At 42.1% G+C, this 22,234-nt stretch overlaps 1 protein-coding gene across 3 annotated transcripts in view; it reads right to left on the bottom strand.

Moving 5' to 3' along the window:
• Window positions 1-1,207: 1,207 nt before the first annotated feature.
• CEP78 (centrosomal protein 78) overlaps window positions 1,208-22,234 on the bottom strand; it is a 55,501-nt gene continuing 34,474 nt past the window's right edge. For all 3 annotated transcript variants that reach the window (XM_069961808.1, XM_069961806.1, XM_069961807.1), the window contains exons 12-16: window positions 19,532-19,678; window positions 18,645-18,722; window positions 12,817-12,983; window positions 2,930-3,077; window positions 1,208-2,359 (exon numbers count right to left, since the gene is read on the bottom strand). In XM_069961808.1, coding sequence (XP_069817909.1) covers window positions 1,859-2,359; window positions 2,930-3,077; window positions 12,817-12,983; window positions 18,645-18,722; window positions 19,532-19,678 — 1,041 coding nt within the window. In that variant the 3' untranslated portion in view covers window positions 1,208-1,858. The remainder of the gene's footprint in view (window positions 2,360-2,929; window positions 3,078-12,816; window positions 12,984-18,644; window positions 18,723-19,531; window positions 19,679-22,234) is intronic.

Below are 22,234 nucleotides of genomic sequence, written 5' to 3' on the forward strand. Positions count from 1 at the left end.
ATGAGCGGGAGGCTAATGGCATTCCGCTGCGGAATTCCGCTACTTTTGCTCAGTGGAACGGGGCCTTTAGGCTGTAGGAGGTGTATGGCGACGTGATTTTTGAAAGTCTTAAAAAAAAAAAGTTCTTCTCCTGGATCGATAAAGAGAGATAGGAGAGAGAGAGAGAGAGAGAGAGATAGGAGAGAGAGAGAGATAGGAGAGATAGATAGATAGGAGATGGATAGATAGATAGGAGATAGATAGATAGGAGATAGATAGATAGATAGATAGGAGATAGATAGATAGGAGATGGATAGATAGATAGATAGATAGGAGATAGATAGATAGGAGATGGATAGATAGATAGATAGGAGAGAGATAGATAGATGATAGATAGATAGATATCTCCATGGCGTGTCTGAGCGCAGTGCCATTTACAGCCCCCCTATAATGTGTTACTAATAGTGTCCCCATAACAGTGCCTTTGTACTGTCACCTATATATAATATAATCTTTACCCATCATTTATACTGTATATTCCTGCACTGTCATCTGTATATACTGTATACCCATCAGTTATACTCTGTGTCCTGTAGGGTTTACGTAGCTGTATACCTGTGTATACAAGTCCTATAGTGTGTACATAGCTTGGGTTGCTGCTCATTAAGTTACTGTACTTTTTTTTTTTTTTTTTAACTTTATTGAAACAAAATATCCCCAGTTTGGCACGGCCAAGTGGGTGTGGCTTGTAAAAAGGGTTGTGGCTTACAAAAGGGGCGTGTCATAATTATCGTTGAATTATCGTTACCGCAGCTACATATGCGATAAACCGCGATATTGATTTAGGCCAATATCGCCCAGCCCTATCTAGAGTCCACCCCCTTTACGTCAACCAACCGATGGGCGTCAATGGGGCGGTGCCAACTGCGCAGTTGTGGGCGGGGCTAAGTGGTGCTAATGCCATGAGGCCACGCCCACTTAATACAATCTGCAGTTGATAAAAGGACACTTTTTACTTGAACAAGCACCATGACGTATGATATGAAATAAGGTATGAAAAATGCTAAATTTACCCTTTACACCTGTGTAGAAATGTCAGAATGCACAAAGGGGGTGACAGTGTCACTTTAAGTGCGTTATTGTAAATCATCAGTTTAAATTACAGTTAAAACAAAAGAAAACACTAAAAAATACAAAACCAAATTTTTTTATTTTATTTATGCGGGTAGTGTAAAATTGTACATTAAAAATGTTATAAATATAAAATAGTATACAAAAAAAATATGCACAATATCAAGCAAACAATTTATTAAATTTTTTCTTGCTCATCTGATTGCTTTTGACATTAAAGGAGATGACCAAGAGGAGGAAAATCAACACTTTTCTTTGCTCCTGGCCAAGACAGGGGGTGGTGGATACCACATCGTAATCTTTCCATGTGGATGAAACCAGACAATAGCCACAATATCGGTATTATCATGTGGCCATTGGTCACCAAATGTGAGCATGGTTTCCCCTGCATGCAGTGATTTCAATGCGGAACCATTTATACTTTTGAGATGACAAGGAGACAGGATTGTGGTACCAGGATCTTGGGAAAGTACAGCATTTTCTCCTCCCAGACAACCCCTTTAAATTTTGTTCTTCTGATAAATTATAGTTAATTGCCAACACTAACCTTACCAAAATGTTAAAGAATTACATTTACCAACAGGTTTGAAGGGCACAATGTGGGCATTTTAGGTTCTCTATATCCTTGTAATGTACTCTTAGAATGCTACTGCAGATAACTGCAACCAATTTGTAATTGTGCAATTATGTATTACTCAGAGGGCCTAGCTTTAGTTTTTCATATTTTTGGTTGGCATCCTGTTCCTCTCTAATTTGACCCACTGTGTTTACTCCCTGCAGACTTGAGGTTACTAGAGACTTCTGATTCTACACTAGTGTCAGAGAACACTGACGTTTTGTAACTATTGCCTAAATCATCACCATGAGCTCTGCTTGTCCCTTTTGGAAGGCTTCTTTGTGAAGTGCGTTTATGATGCTTACTACCACTAGTTGATTCCTTAGAACTACTACTAGCATGGCTTTTTCTGCTTCTGCTAGAATCGGATGCTGAACACTCACTACCAGCTTGTTTACTCTCAGACAGTTTGGATTTTTTCAAAACATCTGCATCTTTGTTACTTTGCTGTTCGCACGCAGTTCTGTTGTTCTTGACAGTCTCTATATCCTTTATAGAAAGATCAAGACCCACTTCTTTGTTCATCTCACTGGTGACATGAATGTCCTCAGATGCACAAGGTGGAGGGTTAGCTGCTGCATCAGGTCTCTGAAAAGAATCTGGGGGAGCAAGTTTATTTTCCCCGCTGTCAACCTAAAAAACAAAATAAAAAAACAAACAAACAGAAATTAAGTCACCATTAAGTCACATGACAACACAGGAAAACACTGAAGACTACACTAACATTTGTATATGTTGTATACCGTAGTCAATTGGAATGTTTTTCAATAAAATAGGAATATGAAATTATTTCTTACATAATCTCCTTTATATTGTGTTTGAGGCCATCAGCTGTGTTGTGCAGACATGTTAAAAGTATTGACTGGTTTGGGTCCCAACTATGTCCCATCACTATGCTTAGCCAATCGCGGCTAAGTAGCTGATAACGCGCTGGGGGGCAAATGAGGGAGGGCTGGAGCGGTCCGGCTGGCCTCCTGAAGAGGACGTGTTCGACCTAAGATGGCAGCCGGGGTCGACAGTGATTCGGCAAGTATGCGCCATCACACTTCGGGGGTGGGGGAAACACTGGGAAGGGGGCCATTTACTTAAATAACACACATAACAAAGTTGTATAACTTTGTTATGTGTGTTATTTAGTGAATAAATGTTGAACACCGCACTACCCCTTTAATAATGACAAACTTATACTAAGTTGAGGGTTACCTGGTCAAGTAGGTACGTTTTTTGCAGATTTTGGAATATCTCAGATGAAGGTTGCTGAGCTCTTGCAATCGTAGAAGACAACTGAGGATCCCCAGGTATGGCAAAGTCTGACTGATCAATGCCAGCCAGACTGGCAAGTTGTCCCAACCTTTAAACAAGAGCATTTCAATGGTTATCATTCCTGAATGCAAAATATCTGTAAATATTTGCTGCAATACGAAAAAAGATTAAAGAGGTCGTCCGGACAAAACTAAATTGTCCACAGGGCTCCTTTGTTATGAATCCAGTTACGGGTACAACACGTGATCCGCGGCTCTATTCATTCCTATGGAGCCACCGGAATGAGCAGAGTACTGTACTTGGCTTTCCCCGGCAGAGAGTCGGGTACAACACTCGGCTCTTTCCAGCGTCTGCATAGGAATGAATAGAGCCGCGGGTCACGTGCCATACCCGCAACTGTATTCATGACAAAGGATTATGGGGATACGGAGATCGGGGAGGGGTATGGTTTTTTAAGCCACAATAACACATATTGTAGGGCTTTTCTTTGCTGTGAGAAGGATTTGGACTGGTAAGAGACTAATCAAGAGATTAAAATTAGGTTAATTTCAGTAATAATGTATAATAAAATGGTTGTTGCTGATAACAGTCAGGAATGTCCCGACATGACCACAGTAGTTAAATTATTACTAACTTATAATCTGAGGCTGGCAAGGATGAGGGTATGTTTTACAGCTGCATGTGAAGGTATCAGTGGATAAGGTAAAATGGTGCTACTAGAATGCATATATCTAAATACAATCAGAGATATAGTGCCAAAAAATATCTATACATAATTTAGGCTGGGTTTACCCTGTATTTGTTTTTACGCATATACACGATTTAGTGTTAAAGTGTACCAGTAACGAGAAAAAAATATATATATTTACTTCTGCTGGGCAGTTATGCATTTGCGGCTGCAATTATGACGAGTATTGGTGTAAAAGTAAAGAAAATAGCAGTGACTGACTTTAATGTCTGTAGGTGTTTTACTTAATACTTAATGTAGATGTCAAAAGAAATGTAATATGTAGCTTTGAGGCACATGTATTACTTTTGCTATAATGGATATGTGAAACATTACAAAATTTGTAAAAGATTAATGTTCACATAAAATTGCAGCTTATTGTGACTTGTAGATAAAAAATTAAAAGTGAGCATAAGAGTTTGCTGAGAAACTTTATTTTCCTTTCTATGAAATCACAACCACTGAAGAAAGGTCTGAAACAACATTAACCCCTAGATGACTTAGGACGTACCGGTACGTCCTGGAAGTCTGTGCCCAGACGAACAAGGACGTACCGGTACGTCCTGAGCTATGGAGCACGCTCCGTAGCGGAACGCGCCTCATAGCAGGTGGGGGCCGACACCTCATCGTTAATGACGCGCTGCATTCGCTCCTTAAACGCCGCGGCGTTTAAGTGTAAGTGACAGTGGGAGTCCCCTGTCACTTACCGATCGGGACCCCCGCAGTGTGACTGCGGGGGTCCCGATCATTAAAACGGACCGTCGGAGGTCTCTCACCTGCACAGGCAGGCTCAATGAGCAGAGCGCCGATAACACTGTTCAATGCTATGCCTATGGCATAGCAATGATCAGTGTAAAAATCAAAGTAGTGTATGTACAAGTCCCCCAAAGGGACTTCAAATGTGTAAAAAAAAAAAAAAAAGTTAAAAACACCAATACACTACCCCAAAGCCCCTCCCCCAATAAAAGTTGAAATCACCCCCCTTTGCCTTTTTTTAAATAAAACATATAAAAATAAACATATAATATACCGTAGCGTGCGTAATTGTCCGTAAAATATAATAAGCGTCATTGCGAACGGCGTACACGAAAAGAGGTAAAAAAGTGCGCAGATTACCGATTTTATGTTACATTATATATATAAAAAAAAATCAATAAAAAGTGATCAAAACGTCCGATCTTCACAAAAATGGTATTAATAAAAATTAGAGATCATGGCGGAAAAAATGACACCCCATACAGCCCCTTAGGTGTAAAAATAAAAGCGCTATAAGCATCACAATAGGCCCATTTTATTAATAATTAATTGCCAAAAAAAAAGGATTTCATTAAAAAAAATATATAACATTAGAAAATCTGTGGTTGTGTTCGGACTGACCTATAGAATAATGGTATCATGTTGCTTTTACCATATAGTGCATTACTTAGACACAGGAACCCCCCAAAAGTTACCATATTGCATTCTTTTATTACGATTTCACCAATTTATATCTTCATAAATAATAATTTTGGGGTTCCATCATACATGTTATGGTAAAATAAAAAAAGACGCCATTACAAAGTACTATTCCTGTAAAAAACAAACACTTACATGGCCCTGTAGATAGAAAACTGAAAGTGCTAGAGCTCTTAGAAGAGGAGGAGGAAAAAACGAAAGCGCAAAGAACAACATTTGCGTGGTCCACTGGAACATTAAGGGCCTGGTCCTCAAAGAGTTAAAGTGTCACTGTCGTTTACATTTTTTTTGCAGAAATCAATAGTAGAGGTGATTTTAAGAAGCTTTGTATTTGGGTTTATTAGCTGAAAATGCATTTTTATCATGAAAAAGCAGTCTGAAGCTCTCCCCCGTCTTCATTGTTCTCTATGAAGAGGGGAGGGGTGGAGGGAGAGGAGGCAACAAAACAGGACAAAATAAAAAAAAGGTAAATTTACAGCTACATCACCAGGCTCTCTCCTCTGAGGTCAGCACTGACCTCTCTGACCTCTGAGTAAGGCTTTCACACAGTTCCCGCTGTGTAATCCTTTATTCTCTGCTCTCTACTGCTGACTAATCTCCCTCCTTCCCCCTCCCCCCTCCATAGAACAGATGGGCCGGCTGATGTAAACCAGTCGAGATTTCCTGATAATGAGCAGTGGATGAGAGAGAGGAGGGGAGGTGGGACCTTGGAAAAGTCTTTTTGAATGCAGATAATTGCATATTTGCCTAATAACCCCAATTACAAAAGTTTCTCAAAATCGCCTGGACTATTGATTCCTGCAAAAAAAAATAAAAAAATAAAAAAATGAAACGACAGTGACACTTTAAGGCCTTTTTAATATAATGTTGCCCTGTTGAAGAGAACTTGACAAACTTGTTATACTTACCTCTCAGCGTCCTGCTGTGTCCTCTCTGGTGTCCCCCACTGACTGCAGCTCCTGCTTTTTCCAAGATAAGCTTGTATCAGGAGTTACAGCCTGCTCAGCCAAATGCTGACTGTGTCGCTGTCCAGTCTCAGTGATTAGCTGAGCAGGCTGTCACTCCCGAGAAGAGTCTGTTGTCTTAGTAGCAGCAGCAGCAATCAGCAGGGTACACCAGACAGGACACAGCAGGACACCAGGGGAGCGCAGAGAGGTAAGCATTAGATGTTTGTTACGTTCTCCCCCAGAGCAGCATTATATATAAAAAAAGAAAATGTCCTAACGCCGGATAACCCCTAGAACATCGCAGACACTTTAAAGGGGCACTTATGAAGTTGCTGCCCATATACAAAACATAGAACATTATGCTCACTTCTCCGTGCTCCCCCGGCCTGTAGTGACGCTGGATCCCTTGCTGACCAGAGCCGTCACCACTTCCGCAGATTAAATCATCTTGGGAGTAACAGTCCATAAGGCTAATCACTGACTACGGTGCTGTCCCATCTCACTCATTGACTGTTTGAGGGGGCTGTCACTGCAGAGACCAGTTTGTCTGTGGAAGTGGCAGTACCTGGTAACCCAGAGACACCGCAGGAGGATGCAAACATTAGTAAACACACTGCACTTACTAACAATCACTTTCTGTGTGCCTTAAAGCGTTGATATCAGACACTCTTCCTCCAGGCTGTGCCCTCCAGGTCTATATGCTGGCTAACGATTGTGTCCACTCGATGGCCACCATGAAGTGGCATGTGATCATGTCTCACCTCCAGTGTCCTCCATAAGAATATACATGCTTAGTGGAGGACACAGAAAGGAGCATGGTCACATGCTTCTCTATGCTCGACCATCTAATGGACAACACAGTCTGGTGGGGGGATTCTGATTTTAGCTTAATGGGTTACACAGGGAACTGCTGTCAGTAAGTGCTGTGCACTTACTATTACTGTACACTGAATAATTTTACTATAAAGTGGCCAACCCCTCTAAAAGTTATCCAGCATGCACTTGTTTCTACATTTTGGGTATGTGCACACTACAGAATCCTGGCGGATCACCTGCTGCGGATTCCGCAGCTCTTCCCCGCTTGCGGACGCTGGCATCTCCGCTGGCCTATGGTTTGCCAGATTCCGCCATTCGCCCAAAGAATAAGTGGATTCCGTAGTGTGCACGTAACCATTAATTGGCCGAGCTTGCAGTCGCTGTCTGAGCAAAAGGGTGAGCCAGGACAGCACTGAGGCCAATAATTGAGTAGGCAATTGGTGTATTAAATCTCTGAAATATAAAATATGTCTCCAAGCTATAAATTTTCCCTGAAATGGTCAACTCCGAGAATGCTTTAACCCCTTCAGGACCAGGCTAATTTTCGTTTTTGCATTTTCGTTTTTTCCTTCTTGTGTTTAAAAGGCCATAGCAGTTGCATTTTTACACCTACAGACCCGCATGAGCACTTATTTTTTGCATCACTAATTGTAATTTGCATTTGTAATTTTTGCATAAAATATGCTGCAAAACCAGAAAAAAATTATATGCGCGGTAAAATTGAAAAAATAAAACACAATTCTTTTTATTTGGGGGGTGGGGGGCTTTGTTTTTACGCCGTGTGTCCTATGGAAAAACTGACATGTTACATATGTTCCTCAAGTCGTTACGATTACAACGATATGTAACATGTATAACTTTTATTGTATCTGATGGCCTGTAAAAAAATTAAAGCCTTTGTTAACAAATATATGTTCCTTAAAATCGCTCCATTCCCATGCTTATAGCGCTTTTATCCTTGGGTCTATGGTGCTGTCTGAGGTGTAATTTTTTGTGCCATGATGTGTACTTTCAATCGTTACCTTGATTGCACATATGCGACTTTTTGATCGCTTTTTATTACAATTTTTCTGGATTTGATGCAACCAAAAATGTGCAATTTTGCACTTTGGGATTTTTTTGGCAATTACGCTGTTTACCGTACAAGATCTGCAATGTGATAAATTAATATTTTGGGCGATTACGCACATGGCAATACCAAACAAGTTTATTTATTTCTATTTATAACATGGGAAAGGGGGGTGATTCTGACTTATTAGGGTAGGAGGCTTTTTATTATTAACACTTTTTTTTTTTTTTTTTACACTTATACTAGAAGCCTCTTATACTAGAAGTTCAATTAGTGACGCAAAAAATAAGGGCTCATGTGGGTCTGTAGTTGTAAAAATGCTATGGCCTTTTAAGCACAAGGAGGAAAAAAGGAAAACGCAAAAACAAAAATCAGCTTGGTCCTGAAGGGGTTAAATCATTCTCTTCTTAGGTCTAAGCAAACACAGAACTGTCCAAAAAATAATCAGATTTCTTCTTCCCAAGTGCAGTATTTTACATTTGGAAACAATGAACTGTAGTTTCTATTGCTGTGACCACTTATCTAGTAAAGCCAAGTAATTTCCCATATTGCAGGCACCTCCATAATTATCAGCCCCTTGCACACTTTTATGTTACCGGCAAACCCCACCTACCAATTCTATTCCTATGTCACTTACAAGCATAATTTTAAGATATTCAGCTGTAATTTTTTTCTGAACAAGGGAATCTATAGTAACGTTAAGAGATTGTAATGGACTCCTCCATTGCCCTGTTATTTTATTGATATAATACATGCTTATTTCTTAGTGCATAATGTCTATGAGCAAGGAGATAAAGTGTTATCAATTAAATGTCTATATGAATATCAATATGGCTCCAAGTCATCCAGCAATACAAGTCATATAGCTGCATAGGCACAGAGAAGCAAAAGTAAAATTACCACTCGATTTATGTACAGGTATTGATACTAGGAAACAAAAAAATTTACTGCTAAAAGTAATAAACTATTTTAATATTTTCCAACATTAATAAATATAGGCAGTACCAGCACATGAAATTATATTTGGAATTTGAAAAATCTGACTTGGGCGATTTTATTTACATGCAGCTTTTCTATCCTAGGGATACTTGGCAATGTTCTGAGAAGATGATATCTTGCATTAGTAACACTTTCCACTAGAGACATCAAACATTCATTCAAACAGATTACACGGAAGACCTGGTATGCACCGTAAGCAGGCCAACAGGACTGTTATCCAGTAGAGTTAATGAATACCATAATTAGATGGAGTGGAAAATAAAGTCAGTCTGCCCGATATATCTCATGTACATACTGCAGCCAAGCATTTACCTAGGACTGCTCTTCAGTAAACACCATGAAAAGTCCATTTGTATTCCTTGATGTTTTCCATGCCTAACTCAGAAGGCATGTCTCAGTTTGTTTATTTAAAAAAAAAAAAAAAAACACATGATAAAAAGGCACATAAAACACACCTGTCTTCATTTCTGATAAAGCACCAGATGCTGTAGACTAAGGTCTTTTGTGCATAGATAAAAATACTGTATATAAAAATAATCCTTACAAGTGAAAAAAATGATCTTTAGCGCTGTAGCTGATACGGAGGTGATAAACACTCACCGGCCACTTTATTAGGTACACCTGTCCAACTGCATGTTACCACTTAATTTCTAATCAGCCAATCACATGGCGGCAACTCAGTGCATTTAGACATGTAGACATGGTCAAGACAATCTCCTGCAGTTCAAACAGAGCATCAATATGGGGAAGAAAGGTGATTAGAGTGCCTTTGAACGTGGCATGGTTGTTGGTGCCAGAAGGGCTGGTCTGAGTATTTCAGAAACTGCTGATCTACTGGGATTTTCACGCACAACCATCTCTAAGGTTTACAGGTGGGCGGAAATGCCTTGTTGATGCCAGAGGTCAGAGGAGAATGGGCAGACTGGTTCGAGCTGATAGAAAGGCAACAGTGACTTAAATAGCTAACCGTTACAACCAAGGTAGGCAGAAGAGCATCTCTGAACGCGCAGTACGTCGAACTTTGAGGCAGATGGGCTACAGCAGCAGAAGACCACACCGGGTGCCACTCCTTTCAGCTAAGAACAGGAAACTGAGGCTACAATTTGCACAAGCTCATCGAAATTGGACAGTAGAAGATTGGAAAAACGTTGCCTAGTCTGATGAGTCTCGATTTCTGCTGCGACATTCGGATGGTAGGGTCAGAATTTGGCGTCAACAACATGAAAGCATGGATCCATCCTGCCTTGTATCAACGGTTCAGGCTGGTGGTGGTGGTGTCATGGTGTGGGGAATTTTTTCTTGGCACTCTTTGGGCCCCTTGGTACCAATTGAGCATCGTTGCAACGCCACAGCCTACCTGAGTTGTGTTGCTGACCATGTCCATCCCTTTATGACCACAATGTACCCAACATCTGATGGCTACTTTCAGCAGGATAATGCGCCATGTCATAAAGCTAGAATCATCTCAGACTGGTTTCTTGCACATGACAATGAGTTCACTGTACTCAAATGGCCTCCACAGTCACCAAATCTCAATGCAATAGAGCATCTTTGGGATGTGGTGGAACGGGAGATTCGCATCATGGATGTGCAGCCGACAAATCTGCGGCAACTGTGTGATGCCATCATGTCAATATGGACCAAAATCTCTGAGGAATGCTTCCAGCACCTTGTTGAATCTATGCCATGAAGAATTGAGGCAGTTCTGAAGGCAAAAGGGGGTCTAACCTGTTACTAGCATGGTGTACCTAATAAAGTGGCCGGTGAATGTACGTATAATAATAGCTACTGCAGAATTGCTATAGAGAATATTCATAAGTTGAAGTAGACTGACGAGGGCGACCGTAAGCTCGCTGAAACGCGTTAGTGTTTTTGATCCCACATCGGCCTCCGTATCCACTATAGTGACATCACTCAAACGTGGACTCTTTCGGACTCACTCTACCACGCCGGGTGTTGGGTAGTAGCAGAGCCGCCGGACGGGGCTCGCTCCCAACCCCGACAGCAAGAACTTTCTCCTGTACATTTGCAAGACTCTTTAACTACAAAAAAATTGCAACTAACGGACATCACAGTGGATGACAGGTAGGAAACTGCTGCATCACTGAATCATATACACCTGTGTATCGCTATCTTTAGATCTAGCATCACGGTCAATGCGGCAGGACTACATGAAGTTTCTACTTACTTTAACTTATGAATATTCTCTATAGCAATTCTGCAGTAGCTATTATTATACGTATATCACCTCCGTATCAGTTTCAGCGCTAAAGATCATTTTTTTCACTTGTTTGTATACACATTTATTGAGGAAACGGAATCCTCGAGATCTATACAGCAGCATAGTAGCCAGATATCTGCAGTGCAGCGCCGATCAGTGTGTATCTGTACGGAAGTACACACTTTTTGTATTTAATTCTAAAAATAATCCTTGGTGAGACTAACAGTATTGGAAGACTGTAGTACAATCTGTACACCTACTGCTGCCTATGAGTTTAAGGAAGTCCAGCAATTTAAAAAAATTGTCAGCCAGCAGGGGTGTGGGGTGTGGTGGGGGACATAACAAACAACCACTACTCATCTCTCCCTGTGCCCGCGAAGTGCCATGTCACAGGCAGCGGGACCCCTGCTGGAATGCAACTGCACCCCCACCCCCACCCTTAACAATTATGCAGAAATTCTGCAAAAATAATGCAGTAGCGTAGTACAACAGGCTAGAATAGAGAAGCAGGGCTGCTGTCAGAGGTCTGTGTGTCGTCACATGACCACAATGGGGAAGGGGCTTTTGTTCAGCATGGGCCAATCAGGAACTGAGAATCACAGAGCGGTTCAGGAGGACAGTGACAGAAAATGTTCTATCCAGCAGTGTGTATAGCCGAATGTAAGTGCAGGCTAGAGATGAGCGAACCTCGAGCATGCTCGAGTCCATCCGAACCCGAACATTCGGCATTTGATTAGCGGTGGCTGCTGAAGTTGGATAAAGCCCTATGTGGAAAACAAGGGTATAGTCATTGGCTGTATCCATGTTTTCCAGACAACCTTAGAGCTTTATCCAACTTTAGCAGCCACAGCTAATCAAATGCCGAACATTCGGGTTCGGATGGACTCAAGCATGCTCGAGGTTCGCTCATCTCTAGTGCAGGCACATTATAGCAGCAGTGTGTATAGCGGAGTGTGCGTGCAGGTACATTATAGCAGGAATGGAGAGAAAGGGAAACACAAGGGCTGACAGAGACTGCAGGGAGCATGAAGAAATGAACAGGGCCGATGTGGGCACATAAATGCAGCTCTCTGTCCGGGGAGAGAGGGTTTACAGCTATGGAGAGATTACCTCCACAGTCCTGTCCCCTGATGCAAGCCCCAGCCTGAAGTGGATCTGCCATGATTTGAAAGATGAGGAAGACTTCCTAGGTCTGAGTACAGTGCTGTAGACCCTGCTATGTAGATCACGCCCCTTCCCCACTCCCCTCCCACCCAGTACAGGGAGCTCTTAAACCAAAGCGATGTTCTTAAACCAAGTTACAATTTTGAAAAACTGTGAGCTCTTCTTGCAAAGCGCTCTCAATCCAAGGTACTCTTAAACCAAGGTACCACTGTACTTACTACATAACTGCGCATAAATATACACACGTTATTGATCACAAAAAAAACGGATTACAGTATTACATACAACAATTCTATTTTTCCTTCGGAAAAATAAGTCTAAATGTCGCATCTTTTTATGCACGACCCTTTTTCTGATGATTATACATACTTGAGGGAAAAAGGGAACACACATTACATTTTGGACAGCTATGGCCTCTTTTTTACCTACCCAGCATCTTTTAAAAGATCCAGGAAAGCGTGGAATTTGTTGAATGATTTTTCAATGCTGTCAAGAACCCCTTCATCCTCAAGGAGTACAGAAGTTACATTTCGTGCTTCAAGTGCTTCAGAAAGGGTCCGATTTATTTGTCGCAAACGAGTATTTTCAACTTCCAACTAGAACAAAGAGTATAAAAATGATAAAACAGTAACACTTCTCTTTACTGTGAAATCCTTACTAGCCTTGTAACAAATTTTTGCCTTTTTTTTAAATAATATAATAAGCAATAAGTAATAATTCTTACTATAACATTTACAGGGGCTTATTTTGTAAAGCTTTTTATTGCATATATTATAGCCTGACTTTGACAACTACCTGTGCCCACAACCATTTGCACATACTGCAATAATGTAGTCATTTGTAGCCCAATCATTTTCAAGCTATATGCTTGTTTCTGATACTGTTTATCATACAGTACTAGCCACATTACACGGTCTGAAAAAGGTTTCCTTCTTAAAACAAGGTTCTTTTCCTCAATAAAATCTCCACCTGTAAAAAAGCAACAATATGAAAACTATAATGGCACAGAGATCTGTTTTAGGGTAGCTTCACACAACGGATCGAAGCGGTACTGTCATTTTGAATAGGAATTTTCATTCCGCTGCAAGTATGTAAAAAGCCGTTCCCCTTAACCCACCGCTGCCCGGTTTATACTTTACCCGTCTGCGTTCTGGCCTGCGTCTGTGGCTCCCTGACATACAGCTCAGCCAATCAGTGGCTGCGGTGGGACAGCACACTGATTGACTGAGCGGGACATCAGGGAGCCAGGACCGACAGGCAGGCCAGAGCGTGGACGGGTAAAGTATTCAACGCGCCACATCGCGTTAAGGGGGATGGAAGACTGACTTTTTTTTTTTTTTTTTTTTAACTCGCTGCTCCTACGGTCCTCTCCCAGCTCTATGTCCTGATCGGTCAGGGTCTGAACGCTCAGACCCGGACAGATCAAGACTTTTGACATGTCTCAGACACGTCAAAACATTTTTATAATGACGACAGGTACACTTTAAAGTATCCTTTCCCAAAGATTCCTGGTCTGTCGACTAAGAAAAAAAAATCTTTGTCTGCATGTTCTCCAATTTGCCTGCTTTATCATTTTTTCTCAAAGGGTACCTATAATTTAAAAAGAATTTACTATTAGGTACCTTCGCTTTAAGTATTACCTATGCATAGAACAGCACCGGTGCAGGGGAGCTGATGCTGCAGTCCTTTTTTTTAACCCGTGAATAGAACGGTGCTGTACACGGAAACCGGTCTGCAGTTATTAAAAAAAAAAAAAAAAAAAAGGACTGCGGCACTGGCTTCCCCGTGCCGGCGCAGTTTCATACAAGGGTAATGGTACGTACTATTTAAAGAAACTTCTGACATGTTATAGAGACATGTCAGAAAATTGTATCGGTGGGGGTCTGGGTGCCAAAACCCCCAACAATTGCTAGAATGCTCAGCAGCATGCAATGTGCCCCTTCATCTCCACTATAACTGCTAATGTGAGTGGTCTATGGTTATAATGGTAGCCTATGGAGCTAAGACTTCCATTGTAATTCTGTTCACTGCTACCTAAAGCAGTTATAGTGGAGATGAAGGGGCAGAGCGCACACTGCTGAGCCCGTCTGTCCCTTCTTTCAAGCAACTGGCAGGGGGGTTAGCACCCGGACCCCCACTGATACACACTTCGGACATATCTATATAACACGCAGGGCCGGCCTTTGGGGTGTGCGAGCTGTGCGGTTGCACAGGGCGCATCACTCCTGGCCAGCTAGGGGGCGCTCTGGCAGTCAGCTGCACACTCAGGGCCGGCGTTAGGGTAGATGGCGCCCTGTGCGAAACTTTCTTTTGGCCCCCCCCCCCCCCCCCGCCCCTGTTGATACCCCCTAATGGTGACATAGACTAAATCTCACAGCCTCCCATCCCTCCAGACAACCCCCCACAATAAAACCACAAACGGGACAGGAGGCTGTAGGACTTAGATACAATATACTAAATCCTACTACAACAAGCTCCACCCCTAAACCCCAGCCCCCCCAAACCACCGACCCCCGATAGAAGTACCATCTATGTATGTATCTATCAATCATCTACCCCCCCCCCCCCCCCCCGTTATATATGTGACCTTTTAATCACTTTTTGAATTTTTCTCTGGGATGTGACTTCACTAAAAAACAGCAAATTTGGACTTGGCCTATTTGGCAATTACACTGTTTACCGTGGGGGTAGTAGTTATGCACTGTTTAGCTGTTGGGGTATGCTGGGGGCAGTAGTTGTGCACTGTTTAGCTGTTGGGGTATGCTGGGGGTAGTAGTTATGCACTGTTTAGCTGTTGGGGTATGCTGGGGGCAGTAGTTGTGCACTGTTTAGCTGTTGGGGTATGCTGGGGGCAGTAGTTATGCACTGTTTAGCTGTTGGGGTATGCTGGGGCAGTAGTTATGCACTGTTTCAGCTGTTGGGGTATGCTGGGGGCAGTAGTTATGCACTGTTTAGCTGTTGGGGTATGCTGGGGGCAGTAGTTGTGCACGGTTTAGCTGTTGGGGTATGCTGAGGGCAGTAGTTATGCACTGTTTAGCTGTTGGGGTATGCTGGGGGCAGTAGTTATGCACTGTTTAGCTGTTGGGTATGCTGGGGGCAGTAGTTATGCACTGTTTCAGCTGTTGGGGTATGCTGGGGGTAGTAGTTATGCACTGTTTAGCTGTTGGGGTATGCTGGGGCAGTAGTTATGTACTGTTTAGCTGTTGGGGTATGCTGGGGCAGTAGTTATGTACTGTTTAGCTGTTGGGGTATGCTGGGGCAGTAGTTATGCACTGTTTAGCTGTTGGGGTATGCTGGGGGCAGTAGTTGTGCACTGTTTAGCTGTTGGGGTATGTTGGGGGTAGTAGTTATGCACTGTTTAGCTGTTGGGGTATGCTGGGGGTAATAGTTATGCACTGTTTAGCTGTTGGGGTATGCTGGGGGCAGTAGTTATGCACTGTTTAGCTGTTTGGGTATGCTGGGGCAGTAGTTATGCACTGTTTAGCTGTTGGGGTATGCTGGGGCAGTAGTTATGTACTGTTTAGCTGTTGGGGTATGCTGGGGCAGTAGTTATGCACTGTTTAGCTGTTGGGGTATGCTGGGGGCAGTAGTTGTGCACTGTTTAGCTGTTGGGGTATGTTGGGGGTAGTAGTTATGCACTGTTTAGCTGTTGGGGTATGCTGGGGATAGTAGTTATGCACTGTTTAGCTGTTGGGGTATGCTGGGGGTAATAGTTATGCACTGTTTAGCTGTTGGGGTATGCTGGGGGCAGTAGTTATGCACTGTTTAGCTGTTTGGGTATGCTGGGGCAGTAGTTATGCACTGTTTAGCTGTTGGGGTATGCTGGGGGCAGTAGTTATACACTGTTTAGCTGTTGGGGTATGCTGGGGGTAGTAGTTATGCACTGGTTCAGCTGTTGGGGTATGCTGGGGGCAGTAGTTATGCACTGTTTAGCTGTTGGGGTATGCTGGGGCAGTAGTTATGCACTGTTTAGCTGTTGGGGTATGCTGGGGGTAGTAGTTATGCACTGTTTAGCTGTTGGGGTATGCTGGGGGTAGTAGTTATGCACTGTTTAGCTGTTGGGGTATGCTGGGGGCAGTAGTTATGTACTGTTTAGCTGTTGGGGTATGATGGGGTAGTAGTTGTGCATAACTACTGCCCCCAGCATACCCAACAGCTAAACAGTGCATAACTACTGCCCCCAGCATACCCAACAGCTAAACAGTGCATAACTACTGCCCCCAGCATACCCCAACAGCTAAACAGTGCACAACTACTGCCCCCAGCATACCCCAACAGCTAAACAGTGCATAACTACTACCCCATCATACCCCAACAGCTAAACAGTACATAACTACTGCCCCCAGCATACCCCAACAGCTAAACAGTGCATAACTACTACCCCCAGCATACCCCAACAGCTAAACAGTGCATAACTACTGCCCCCAGCATACCCCAACAGCTGAAACAGTGCATAACTACTGCCCCAGCATACCCCAACAGCTAAACAGTGCATAACTACTGCCCCCAGCATACCCCAACAGCTAAACAGTGCACAACTACTGCCCCCAGCATACCCCAACAGCTAAACAGTGCATAACTACTACCCCCAGCATACCCCAACAGCTAAACAGTGCACAACTACTGCCCCCAGCATACCCCAACAGCTAAACAGTGCATAACTACTACCCCCAGCATACCCCAACAGCTAAACAGTGCATAACTACTACCCCCAGCATACCCCAACAGCTAAACAGTGCATAACTACTGCCCCAGCATACCCCAACAGCTAAACAGTGCATAACTACTGCCCCCAGCATACCCCAACAGCTGAAACAGTGCATAACTACTACCCCCAGCATACCCCAACAGCTAAACAGTGTATAACTACTGCCCCCAGCATACCCCAACAGCTAAACAGTGCATAACTACTGCCCCAGCATACCCAGTTTAGCTGTTGGGGTATGCTGGGGGCAGTAGTTATACACTGTTTAGCTGTTGGGGTATGCTGGGGGTAGTAGTTATGCACTGTTTAGCTGTTGGGGTATGCTGGGGGCAGTAGTTATGCACTGTTTAGCTGTTGGGGTATGCTGGGGCAGTAGTTATGCACTGTTTAGCTGTTGGGGTATGCTGGGGGTAGTAGTTATGCACTGTTTAGCTGTTGGGGTATGCTGGGGGTAGTAGTTATGCACTGTTTAGCTGTTGGGGTATGCTGGGGGCAGTAGTTATGTACTGTTTAGCTGTTGGGGTATGATGGGGTAGTAGTTGTGCATAACTACTGCCCCCAGCATACCCAACAGCTAAACAGTGCATAACTACTGCCCCCAGCATACCCCAACAGCTAAACAGTGCACAACTACTGCCCCCAGCATACCCCAACAGCTGAAACAGTGCATAACTACTGCCCCAGCATACCCCAACAGCTAAACAGTGCATAACTACTGCCCCCACATACCCCAACAGCTAAACAGTGCACAACTACTGCCCCCAGCATACCCCAACAGCTAAACAGTGCATAACTACTACCCCCAGCATACCCCAACAGCTAAACAGTGCACAACTACTGCCCCCAGCATACCCCAACAGCTAAACAGTGCATAACTACTACCCCCAGCATACCCCAACAGCTAAACAGTGCACAACTACTGCCCCCAGCATACCCCAACAGCTAAACAGTGCATAACTACTACCCCCACGGTAAACAGTGTAATTGCCAAATAGGCCAAGTCCAAATTTGCTGTTTTTTAGTGAAGTCACATCCCAGAGAAAAATTCAAAAAGTGATTAAAAGGTCACATATATAACGGGGGGGGGGGGGGGGGGGGGGGGTAGATGATTGATAGATACATACATAGATGGTACTTCTATCGGGGGTCGGTGGTTTGGGGGGGGCGGGGGTTTAGGGGTGGAGCTTGTTGTAGTAGGATTTAGTATATTGTATCTAAGTCCTACAGCCTCCTGTCCCGTTTGTGGTTTTATTGTGGGGGGTTGTCTGGAGGGATGGGAGGCTGTGAGATTTAGTCTATGTCACCATTAGGGGGTATCAACAGGGGCGGGGGGGGGGGGGCACCAAAAGAATGTTTTGCACAGGGCGCCATCTACCCTAAGGCCGGCCCTGATAACACGTCAGCAGTTTGTGGTAGTTACCCTTTAACAAAACAGGTAATGAGAGGAAATGGACAAAGTAAAGCTACTGGGCAAGTATTATTAGTGTCCAGAAACCAGCTTCTATTTATAGGGATTAAGGTTATAACCGGATTAAATGTATAACTTGATCACCTCCATTATCCTGTCATCAGCTCTTAATCTTGTTTTTCTTTCCTCCTCCAACCTCAGTTGGCATTCATGCAATGCAACCTGTCAACAAGAGATACAACACTTTAGACTGTGGCTACCCTGAAAGCAGCCATTAAACTGCAAGTCAATTAGTAATGCACTTCTTAAAATCAAGCTGTAGATGACAATCCACTTCATGTATTTAGACTTGCTTGGCCTTTTGCAAGTCAGATAATGAAATGGATTAACAGCACGCTAACCAACAGAGATGTCTTGAGCTATGGATTAAAGGGATGTTTCTAAACTGCAAAATTATCCCTTATCCACAGGATAACTTTGCTTGTTGGGAACACTCCTTTAAAGGTGTGTGTGATACAGGTACTCTGTATCAAAAGAAATTCTGAAGACTCAATTTGTTAAAAATGCCTTACAGTAAATAAAGTAATTCTATAAATTTACGGTAAAAGTGAAAAAACTTCATATTATTTATGTTGGTCTGACCATTTGAACCGGCTTTAAAAAAAACAAAACTCCTAGCAAGGTTTATATCTAAAGTAAACAAAAAAAAAAAAAAATATTGATGCCAGTTACAACCAATCAGATCATTTTAAAATAAAAAGCATTGAAAACTGGGTTGGTTGAAATGTATGTAAACTTTTGACTTTTCAGAAAGTAATAAAAATGCCTTAAACATTTTGTCTCCTTATTCTGGCATTTGGAAAATATAAATAATTTTGATCATCCTAATTGGCCCTAAAACAGGAAGGATTATTCAGATTTCACCTCAGACAGTGAAAAAAACATATGTACGTGTGTCTTTTTTTATAGTGTATGTAAACTTCTGATTCCAACTGTAAGTGCAAAAACATTGTCACTACTTTGCACGCTACCTGCAGGCGCTTGTAGTTTTTCTTGCTGCTTTTATGGAGATCATCACACACGGCAGGTTCTTGAATAATGAGGTCTGAGGACATGTCTGAATCATCGCTGTTTGAGGGGCTTTCACTATGCACGAAGACTTTCAATGGGGTTGATTTCTAAAGACAGAAATGACAGCTATTACACAAAGTATTTTACTCATCATGTGAAAAAAATAGATAAAAGTAGATTTAAAAAAATTGTTACAAACACAACCTGACTGTTGGCATTAGCTGACAGAATGGATCAAAATTCAATAATTTCTCTAAAAAAAAAAAAAAAAAAAATGACCACCTAATATTTCTGATACTGTACAGTGTCTAAATTACCTCACATGAACCACAGCTTTTATCTTAATGACCTGCAGTTTCATGACAACCTACATATTCTGGAACTTTGTGGAAGGCAATGTGAGTAAACATGGAGTGAGGCCAATATTGTGAGTAATTACAGATAGCTCAGAAACATTGTGTTGGCTTTTAGACAAGTTTTTGGTAAACATGAGTAGGGAACGCAACAAGTGATTGATCAACTGGCAAGAAGGGTATACAGAAAATGCCACCAACAAGAAGCCACCATCTTAGAGAAATGGGCACACAAAACAATATACAATAGCAGCCTATGTATTTGGAAAGACTAGTTACTGATACAGATCAGTTGTATAGCGGTTAATTGTCAGCCTAGGGCCATGTTCACACACTGTTTTTCAATGGCAATTAATTGGTACCCAAAATAACAGCTGTTGTTTTGAATGCCAAACAACAGCCGTGGTTTAGCATGTTCCAAAGCCCAACATTATTCTACTTGAAGGTTCTTCTGGGTGTGATTCTTTTTTTAAGGTCCATTGATTTTAGTAGTAAAGACTGTAAAAAAGGACAGTGTGAAAAAATAATGTGTGTGGATAACTTAAAATAACGTCTGCGGCTATGACTGGAAACCAATTTATTGACCTTTATTTGTTATTCTGCATAATTTTCGGAATTTATGAGGATTTTTGTATGACCTACCGGAATATGTATTGTTTGTACATATACACTTATGTGGACTGTACTCCGCTTGTTGCAATACTGTTTGTAAAACATAACTTTGTACAAACTTCAATAAAATGAGTTTACAATAACGGCTGCGAATTGATGACACGAACATTATTATATACATTGTGTGAATCAATGGCCATTGCTTCCATAGACTTCAATGAAAATCATTGAAGAATGAAAACAAAGGGTGTTATTTTAAATTCATACGGCGGCCGTTATCTTACAGTGTGTGAACACTGAGTTATAATTGCATTTTGGTTTTTGGACAATCTATGTTACTTTCACTAGACCAAAGGATCCAGGTGTTGCTGCCATGATAACAGTATTACATCCATCTGATCATGTATGTTCTTCGTAACACAAGCTGTGACTACAACTCATATGTATAAGTGGGATGAAACTTAACCCTTTGAAGACCAAGCCCAAAACCCAGTGGACAGCGCCAATTTTCATTTTTGTGTTTTAGTTTTTTCCTCCTCCCCTTCTAAGAGCTCTAGCACTTTCAGTTTTGTATCTACAGGGCCATGTAAGGGCTAGCTTCTTTGAGGAATAGTTGTACTTTGTAATGGTGTCTTTCATCCTAACATAACATGTATCACGTAACCCCCAAAATATTATTTATGAAAATATAAATTGGTGAAATTAAAAAAAAGAATGCAATATGGTAACTTCTGAGGGGTTCCTGTGTCTACGTAATGCACTATATGGTAAAGGTGACATGATACCATTATTCTATAGGTCAGTCCGAACACAATCATATGCAGGTTTACACAGATTTTCTAATGTTTTTTTTTTTTTTTTTTTTGCAATTAAGTATTAATTCAATGGTCCTATTGTGACTCTTATAACGGTTTTAGTTTTTCACCTACGGGGCTGTATGAGATGTCATTTTTTGCATCATGATCTCTAGTTTTTATTAATACCATATTTGTGTAGATCGGATGTTTTGATCACTTTTTATTATTATTTTTTTTACATATAATGTAACAAAACAAAAAATAAAATTTTTAAAAATCAGTATTCCTGACACTTTTCCCCCCTCTTTTCGTTTACTCCGTTCACCATAAGGGATTACGAACACTATGGTATATAATCTGACAAATTAAAAACAACAGGTTCCAGCAGCATCAGAGAAGAGAAAAAGAAAAAAATGGGTGCTAGTCTCACCGAACCGGACCCAGGTACGTATATCAATCCAGAAAAAGCAATGTTGAGGCAGCACATCCAAGAAAATTTTGCTTTTATTCACACCAGTGCAACATTTCGGCTCAGAGTAGCCTTTCTCAAGCCTTAGAATGAATGGAGCCGCCTCATACAGGGGAGGGAATTCCCCACCACTGGAGGCGGCCCGGCCGGCCTCCAGTGCTTGAGCACCGGCCGGTTCCGGTGCATAGAACGGCGTTGTGCAGGGGAACCGGGCCTCGGTCCAAAAAACGGACCGTGGCATCGGCTTCCCTGTGCCGCCTCCTTTCGATCAGTGGGTTTAGGTTAAAGAGGATGTACCTGGTGGTACATCCTCTTTAAGTACAAGGATTTTATGTTTAAAAAAATCTGCTTATGTAGTCCTTTTCTTATTTTGGGATATATGTATATATATATTTACACATATACATGCAGATATATACATATAAGTACATA

The sequence above is a fragment of the Dendropsophus ebraccatus genome, chromosome 3 (genome assembly GCF_027789765.1).
Source record: "Dendropsophus ebraccatus isolate aDenEbr1 chromosome 3, aDenEbr1.pat, whole genome shotgun sequence".
Classification (NCBI taxonomy): domain Eukaryota; kingdom Metazoa; phylum Chordata; class Amphibia; order Anura; family Hylidae; genus Dendropsophus; species Dendropsophus ebraccatus.